Source organism: Syngnathus acus, chromosome 6 (assembly GCF_901709675.1).
Source record: "Syngnathus acus chromosome 6, fSynAcu1.2, whole genome shotgun sequence".
NCBI classification, from domain to species: Eukaryota; Metazoa; Chordata; class Actinopteri; order Syngnathiformes; family Syngnathidae; genus Syngnathus; species Syngnathus acus.
In genome coordinates, this window is record NC_051092.1 from 2240669 (window position 1) to 2249692 (window position 9024).

Genomic DNA, 9024 nt, shown 5'->3' on the forward strand with positions numbered 1-9024 from the left:
CAATTGTTTTGCTTTGCTCATCTACGTCATCATCCCAGAATGCATTTCGCACAAGACGTCAAATTGTACAAGTCAAACCGTTTTCCCAATTTTTGCAGACATTTTTAAAAATGTTTTTGTTTAGAGAAATTAATAGAAAATGACCAAGAAAAAGCAAGACACCAAAACAAACCTCTCGTCCTATTTACTTGCATATTTTGTGTCACTTTAGAAGCATATTTTTCATCCATTACTTCTGTTTACGTTTCATTAAAATTTCAACAGCACAGGGCCCTCCAATTTTAATGACTTCAAGATATAATCATCTTATGATTAAGGTTTCATGGAGAATGCTTATTTCTTTTTCATCAGCACATACATCAATCAACAGCATGGCAACGGAAGGAAATAAAGCTAGGGCCCTAAAATTGACCCCTGTGGAACCCCATTAGACAGCTGAGGGGAGATGACTTGAGTCACCAAGAAAAAAGTCAAAAATCAATCTCCATTGAACCCAAGTGAAGAAATCTTTAACAGCTTTACTTTTTTTGCCTTCTGTACCATTAAAATAAATGAGACCGTTTTTTTTTTTTACCTTGATACTTTAATAATGTACACAAACAACCCAAAGTAAAGTGTCAATAAATAAATAGAGCTTTTCATTCAATGTGATGCTCAACTTTTTATCTCGTCGAGAGGCGCGGCAGAGCGGGAAAAAGTTGGTCGCAGCATACGAAGGGGTGGCAGTAAAAGGACAAGGGCGGCAACCGCTCAGTAAATTTCACTCCGTTTCAAGATGTACGGCCTCCGAGACTTGGAAACGTGAGTGGCTTGCCTTTTGAGGATGTACGGCGACTTGCGCTTGAGCGCAGCATCGCCGCCATTTCCCGCAGCGTACTCTCTGGAGTCGTGACGTAGCTGTCGAGAGAAAGGAGCAGTGTTATTGGCAAGGTTTTCTTGCCATGGAAGATGAAAACAGAATTTTCCTGGTGCTTTTATAAGTCAGTAACTAAAAAAGTAAAATCAAGTATTCAGTTCGTTTTTGAACTAAGTGATCAGGAAAGTAACTAAGTTACTTTTTCAAGGTAACCATGGCAAGTTGGTAACATTGCTTACCAGTGCCCCGACCTGTAAATTTTGCAAGTTATGAGCTTTATGGATTTTTCTTGCTTTGTGTTGCGAGCAAAAATCTAGATGGCAGAAGTGAACATCCCAACGTTAGTGTGCATAACTCACCCTGCCCTGGCGACTGTGCAGAAGCGCTCTGCAGATGTTCTGCAGGTTATAAAGTTCCTCCAGCCTCTGATTGCTCCACTCCCTCATCATCATCTGCTGTTCCCCTTCCTCGTCTTCATCTTCCTCCTCCTCCTCCTCTTCAGCCTCCTCGCCGCTCCTCCTCCACCAAGCCGCCTCCTCCGCTTCCTCCCCGAGCAGCATCCCGCCAGCCAGCCGGCACAGGTTAGTCAGCGATAGCCTCCAGTAGGGGGCGCTCTGCTTGCTCGCCTGTTTCAGCTGTTTCAGGATCAGCAAAAATGTGATCATATTGAATACAGAGTAGAGTGGAGTGCTGCTGAGGTTGTGAGAGGGTTAAAAAAAAAGCTTGATTATTCTGTCGGCTTTTTTAGTGGACAACGTTGTCGTACCTTGGAAGCAAACAGGCTGCTGAGGAGTTGTTCTCCCAGTTCCTGCTCCATGTCTGAAGAAGAAGACATTGCCACATGGGCACAGGACAAAACATGAGGTTACACTTGCAACATTTGATCAAATCAGATCTTTGTTTTAGTTTGAATTACTATTTCCAGTGTCATAGTCATCATGATAACAAATATTAGTACTAGCAATGTCGTGTTTTTGTGGTAGAAATAGTGATACAAACAACAAAAATATACCAGAGGTATTAAGTTCTAAGTGAAGTCCATTTACCATTTGAAAATACTCTCTCCTGAAATGATAAATCCTACTTGTTGCATACCAAAATAGTTATCATAATCATGTCAGAAGAAAGTATTTGTTTTACTACAGATACATATTCAAAAACAACTTCCAAGGTTCAGGTGTATCTGGTATAGTGAAATTATATAATCCAGCATGCACAATACAATACCGGAAAATAAATCAGCTCTGAAAAGTTAAATCATGAGTTTTTACTGTTTACTTTTTCTCAGTGTTTTCAAAGAGTGAGTACACATCATATAAAATTGCACTGGATGAATATTTGTTTTATAGATGATTTTTATTTTGGCTAATGACATCCAACACATCTTTTTTTTTGTTTCAGAGGTTATCACACACTGCGTCACAGAGTTTTGGTTCTGGCCTAAATATTAGGAACGGCTCTTAGCGTGTGTGTGTGTGAGGCGTGAATAATTAAACAAGTGCGTGTCAATCCAAAGTGAGCATTTCATTCTCTGGGTGCTTCTTACCTGCACACAGCCCGCTGCAGGTGAAACACAGCAACAGCAACACACAAGCCAAGTGAGCCTGCATATCGCCGGCTTCGACAAACAAACAAAAAAAAGCAGGGAGTTAAAGATCGAAAGAAAAGAAAATGCAATCCCAGATGTGGACCGATGAGAGGAAGGAAGCTTTTTAGTCCATAGAGGAGAAACTTTTCAGGAGACTTCCTTGCTGCTTCTGCTGCTGCTGATGAGGAACACTTGGATGTGAGCCTCGGCTATATAAGAGCCGAGACCCCCCCCCCCCCCCCCCCCCCCACCATCATTTCTTCATCCAGATGTGTCATCACGCGTCATTCTGCCGTCATGGATTTCTTTTTTTCCTGAGTGTCATTATATTATTGGACATCAAATATGATGGGGTGGTCTTGTTGATTTTTACTCCTCACCCAAGCAAGCATCACTGCAGATGTGCTGATGATTCATTCACACCTGAATATAGACTCATCCTTTTTTATAGCGCTTATCTTCACAAGTGTCTCGAATGTGCTGGCTGACTTGATGCATCTAAAATGATTATTATTTTTATTTTTGTGTACAGTATTTTGGCTCACTTAAGGGGAATGATATCAAATTTCAGGACGTTAGTATGACATTTGCGATATTCTTACACGGACACGGTTAAGTAATTTCTTCAACAGGTGCATTCAGTGTTGCAGTACCTACGTTGACCACGCAGGTGTAAGGTGGCAGTGTTGCACCAGTAAAACATCCCACTGTTGCCTCCTCCTCCTCCTCCTTTTGAGTTCCTGCCGGGACAAGAGAGAACTTTTAGTTCAGTTTGAGAAGTGTGCGTCGTGGTGCTGGCGAGGAATTTGTTCCGACTGCAATGGCTCCATTCGGGAAGAACTTCCTGAAAGCTCGTCTGAAAAACAGGTAATTCAAAAGCACCCTGTGAACCCCTTCAGGGGGGTTTACATGACATTGTCTCTGTGGGGTGAGGTGGGGTGGGGGGCTTTTGGGTGGGAGTTTCCGTGCAAGTGTAAACCAGGTCAGGCAAGTAATGTGCTTTAAAGTGCTCAAATTGGCAATGCGATTAACTAAAAGTGATTCGAGTGGGTCAGCGCAAGCGTTTTTTTGAAAGAAAACAAGGCAGGAATTGTTTTTAAATACAATTGACAATTGCACTATCTACCTTTGTTGCGACTGTCCTTTATTTTTCATTTAATTAACTTCTATTAACTTTGTTATTGTTTTATCCCTGCTACTAAATGTCATCATTAAATGCCTGCATAAATCCATAAAAAAATATTCTCGTCACTATTTTATATATCCTACTGTACTTAAAAATATGAAAACATATATGAACAACAGTGCAACAAAACATGAAACAAAGTGTTTTACTTGAGTGTTTGGAACAAGCACGTATTGTAACTTTGCCTTCAAGTTTGCTAGCATCATGCTAAGTCATAATGGCAAACGCCATAGAAGAGGTAACGAATAGCATTGGTGTCGGTCGCCATGTTTTAATAGATCTTTGAACACAAACGGTGGAGCAACATGTAGACCGGCAATTATTATATCATTTAAATGGGGAAGGATTATTTGATATAAATGTATTAAATACAGTATTCCATTAAAATGTGTATGTAATTATGAATGACTTTGTATTTGAATATATAATACATTAAAAGAAGATCATAGGAAAACAATTGAATACTTTGAGGGTGTTTTCATGCCATTTCATTTGAATGTAAGCCTTCGTCACATACGGTCTCCCCAGTGACATTTACATGCACGCAATGTTTGGACAGAGCTGTGCGTAACGGCGCAGTGATTACCTTCAAAAGGTGCATGCGCCCGATTTTTCCGTCCTTTTCTACATCTTGAAAGCCGCCAGTGTCATCACCTCTCCTTGAATCTGCAACCGCAATTTGGTCAAGTAGCTCAAGAAGTGTGTGAAATCAGAATACCACCCCCAGAAAAATGCAGCCAAAAGCTGCCTTCAAGTACTCTGGAGTGAGCCAACGGCGTTCTTGACTAGATGAGGGCAGCGGCTAAAGCCTCAGCTGGCTTTGAGTTGGATTTAATTGAAAGGCGCTCCCCCTTGCTTCCAAATGTCGCAGGGCGTGTGTGAAGGTTGTGTCGTGCTTGTTGTTGTTAGATAAGGAGGGGAAGAGTCGTGTTGTGTCTCTGTCCGCACATCACAAGTGCGAGCGACTCATCCCGCAGATAAAGATGATGTTATTTTCCTTATTCCACACCCAGATAAGCCCACCGACAGGAAGCGCCGCCCGTGTTTTTCTTTTCCGCTAGCGAATGTTTACCCGTGTTTTTTTTTTCTCCTTTTCCCAAAACATCAAAGCTCCTTCAACCCACTTTCAACCCACACGTTGGATTTCAGATGGGGAATAAAAGGGGTGTCAAGTTTTAACATGTCACCTCTTATGTCGTAACCAATTATCACCTTTTATATGAGACGCCATGTGACTTTGACCTTTTGGGTGATAGCCAAAAAAAGATATTTTAGGATGAAAGCAATCTGCCTTTCGTTGAATTGGAATGGAGCGGCCATAAGGGAGTTCTCCCATAATTGCACCAGGCCCCTGATCAAACACCTTAGCCACGCGCTTGCCAGATAACGCACAGAGTCGATGGAAAATAAAGAGCCTAGGGCCATTTTTGTATTTCCTGTCTGGCACAGGAAGTGGCGATTGTGCCTGAGGACAAATGCAGGTGCTTCCCCGCAACACACACAAGGGCGCGCTGTGCTGTATTCTCTTCCTGCTCAGTTATGTTTATCCACCTGTGTTCACAATATTACTTCATCGTGGTAACTTTTATACTGTTTAACATGATTGATGATTTTGATGATGTCATCCAGTACAAGCTGACTTTTTCCGTGTTCCTTTCGAAAGTAAACAAAATGTTGTGAGTCCATATTACAGGATTTTTTTTTCTCCCTTAATCATACGCAGTTATTTATTTACAATGAGCGTATTAAAAAAAAAAAAAAAAAAAAAACAGATAGCGTCATCAAGTAAGCCTTGCATCTCTCTGTTTAGTTTCCCTCGAGGATGCAAATGCAAAGTGTCTGTTTTAAGTGGAAAGTTGTCTGGAATGTGGCAGGAATGCAACAATGGGAGTTAATGGTTACGTGGACCCTCAGAGCAAATAGTTGAGTGACGTATTCGACAAACAAATCATCCAAATCCGGCAAGTGAGCGCGACTTTGACCTCCCACGAGTTTTACAGTAATTGGGGCTTCATTGAAAAAGTTAAAAGTGGAACACTCTATTGTGTTTTGTTCGTGTTCTGTTGTAAAGACTTTACATCAGCCTGCATAAAGGCCTCCCTTTCACGCTGGCTATAAAAGCTAGCCTGCCAGAAGCTGTTTAGGTTGCCAATGGAGTTCACCAAAATAATAAAATGGGATTAACTAACATTACTATGACATTAACTGGGATGACGCAAACATTTCTCCTGCCATGCGGATACTAAACACGGCACACAAATCCAATCGGAACGTCTTATTCGATTACCTGCTCCCACAAGTTGGACGTCCGTGCCACTTAGTCATGTCTATTAGCAATGCTACATTAGCGTTGACCTATTAGCCACAGAGATGGCATATATTTATTTAGAAAAAGAATGGTTACCGGTCGCTTGTCACAGTCCAGATGACAAAGTAATGAGTAATGCCTAATAGGATAATGATGAGCCTGTGAAAGAATGTCATTTCCTACTTTTTGAGCTCTTAGCCAAATGCTTCAACTAGTGTCACAAAAGACAGATGTAATAAAACAAAAGATTGGTTCATTATCCGTTATGAAAATACATTCCGTTCCTGTCTTCCCCAGGACAAAAGACAGCGAGTCCGTCGCTGGGAAGGAGATCCAGGTGACGGTATGCAATGAGGAGAAGGTGGTCTGCGGCGTGTCCAAGCACACCACTTGTGCCGACGTGGTTCAGGCATTACTGGAGGATCACAAATCTGTCCCGGAGAGCAAGCGACTCCTCCACGGAGAGCCCAAAGACTTCAGTCTGGTGGAACGTTACAAGGGTCTCGAGAGGGTGTTGCCGCCCCTCAGCAGAATCCTGAGGCTGTGGTATGCCTGGGGGGACCAGAGACCCTTCATCCAGTTTGTCCTAGTCAAAAGCAGCGATGTTGTGCCTCAGCGTGCTATGAAGCCTACAAAGAACCGAAGTAGATATTCTAGGAACCCTCAGGCTCTTCCTGCGGAAAAGCAGAAACGTGTAGTGAGGAAGGCCTTCCGAAAGCTAGAGAAAATCCACAAGGAGAGCAAGACATCTGACAGTACTGAGGAGATTGATCGCATGGTGCAGCTCATCCTCAACCAGGACCAAACCATTCGAGAGCAGATCCAACGCATGGAGGATCTGGAAGTAGAGTTTCAACAGTTGCAAGGGAAGGAAGACCACCATGGCGAGTTGGAAGCTTCCGCGTTGGACTCGGAGGAGCTTGACAAGCTGCTGCAAGCCAGTGACGATGTCCAGAAGCTGGAGCTTCAGGTCCATAGACAGCAGGCCCTCATAGTACAGCTCTGTCGCGACATAGACGCCGAGCAGAGGATGGCTGCGGGTTGCGAGCCGGAAGGCGCGTCAGCCATCCCCTGGATCCCCACGGAGGCCGACGAGTCCATCTTGGCTGAGCTGGAAAGGATGCAAGCGGAGCTAAGGCGCAGCTACCTGGCCGGCGTGTCCCTCCATAGCCAGGCGGCTGAGGTAGACAAGCAAATCCACTGCTCTGAGGCCACCTGGCTCTCCAGGGATCAAGAGTGCTGGCAGTTGGCCGCTGAGCTCAGATCGCTGCAAATGAGCGATGACGCCCAGGAGATCGCCGACGGAATCGCAAAGGTGAGAAATGAGGCCACCACGGTCAAACACGTCACATTCCCCATGGACATGACCGACACGGACTCGGATACCGGTATCAGCTCCACGCACAGCCAGGACTCACTGTCCCCCGGCCTGGACTTCCCTCCACCGCTGGACACGGACGTCTGAAGATGTCAAGAGAACTACTTTTGAAGATGTCTGGGCACAGAATTGAAGGATGTCTCTACCACTGGACTGAATGTGTAAAGAATGTCTGGACGTCAATAGGATGTCTGTAGACATCGGGACATGAACATTTCAAGGTGTCTGGAAACAAAGAATGTAATGTTTCTGCTACAAGTGAGACCAGACGTCGAAAGAAAGTCACTTATCATTGAACACGGACATACATGAAAATGTCCAAATGTCTCCACCACTGGAAAGAGAAGTCTAAAATATTTCCAACACCATCTACAGAAACCAGAAGGGCTGAATGTAGATACAGTAATTTTATATTTCTATTTCAAAGCCATACTGCACTTAAGAATGTCCTTTTACAGTGTTTTTTTTTAATTAAAAGTCACTAAGATGCACTGTGTATATGAGATTTATATCAGTTTATTATTGACACAATTGTACATATGCTTATTTGTTTCTATATTGTATCCACTATGCTTTGTAAATCTCACGACACCCACAAACACACTAGAGTTGTACAAAAATGATATATTTATTTATCCTGCAATTTTATTCCACGCCAATGAAGTTGAAATGTCCATTCAAGCTTTCGTAATAAACAAATGAAAATGTGACACCTATTGAATTGGTGGTGGAACATTTCTGGCTTTAATGGGCAATATGAAAGGAGCTTGAAATTGGATAAATACATTATTTGAAGTACCATACTAGAATTGACCATCTTTGCCCCTTGGTCTCAATTCTTACGTAAACGTCACCGACAGAGAACTTTCTTGTGTAAGATGTATTTTGTGTCACACCTGACAATAATGAAGTCATGTAACCTTATCAGATTACGGAATGTGTGATGCAGCCTACGGCCTTTGCGTCTTTTTTTCGGGATGTGACTTGGGGATATTATGTCGGGTGTAACATATAATCAGAGAATGATCTCCGGGGCAAAAAAAAAAATGGTCTTCTCGTCAAACGTTCGACTGACTGCTTTGTACTCGCGTAAGACGGGTCGTGCCGGAGGGGGGGGCTTGGGGAGGGTATTTATTTCACGCACACAATTCTCTTAAACACTTCATCTTCTCGTGCTCCGCCGCCGCCGCCGCCGCATGTCTTGTGTGTACCAGGGTCCGCAGCATAAAGAGGTCCAATTATGACGCCAGCTGCGCGGTGGTGTCACATCAGAGTTCAAGCTCCGCAAGCTGAGACACGTCCGACACGTTCGAGGGCCTCGCGGATAATTGGCAGCGCATCCAACAAGCGTGAATCATTTCATCAAACGGCCCAAGAGGCAATAAAATGGCACTACAGTAGCACTACAAGTGTGTGTGTGTGTTGTCACTGGCAGCTTTAAAGGCAGGAAATCAAACAGATATCTATCTATCTATCTCTTCTACCTCCAGGCTACAAGACTCACGTAGACCTCCAACAAGGCCAGAAAAACAACCAAAACAACAATTATATGAAGTGCTTGCGAGTTCAAATCGAGTGTTCTGAAGTTGACGTACGCGTCGGATACATCTCTTGTATTTCAAAGTTTGAACGAGACATACAGCCTGTCATTAAAGAAAAGGTCGAAGATATTAGTATGTGCTCAGACACAGTGACGCTAACTATTAAG

General features: G+C 43.3%; 2 protein-coding genes across 3 annotated transcripts; one reads left to right on the forward strand and one right to left on the reverse strand.

Annotated features, from left to right (window-relative positions):
- Positions 1-132: 132 nt before the first annotated feature.
- Positions 133-3204, reverse strand: nts (neurotensin). Of its 2 annotated transcripts, none has more exons than XM_037255058.1 (5): positions 3102-3204; positions 2403-2474; positions 1623-1675; positions 1216-1491; positions 133-897 (listed from the first exon to the last, which is right to left on the reverse strand). In XM_037255058.1, the coding sequence occupies exons 1-5, from the start codon at positions 3145-3147 to the stop codon at positions 751-753; spliced, it is 594 nt and encodes a 197-aa protein (XP_037110953.1). In that variant the 5' UTR covers positions 3148-3204; the 3' UTR covers positions 133-750. The 2 variants fall into 2 exon arrangements, with proteins under 2 accessions (XP_037110953.1, XP_037110952.1); XM_037255057.1 differs by having other exon boundaries at positions 3098-3156.
- On the forward strand, positions 3192-8032 carry rassf9 (Ras association domain family member 9). Its single transcript, XM_037255056.1, has 2 exons — positions 3192-3311; positions 6236-8032. Exons 1-2 carry the CDS (start codon positions 3265-3267, stop codon positions 7401-7403), a joined length of 1215 nt encoding a protein of 404 aa, XP_037110951.1. The 5' UTR covers positions 3192-3264; the 3' UTR covers positions 7404-8032.
- Positions 8033-9024: the final 992 nt, after the last annotated feature.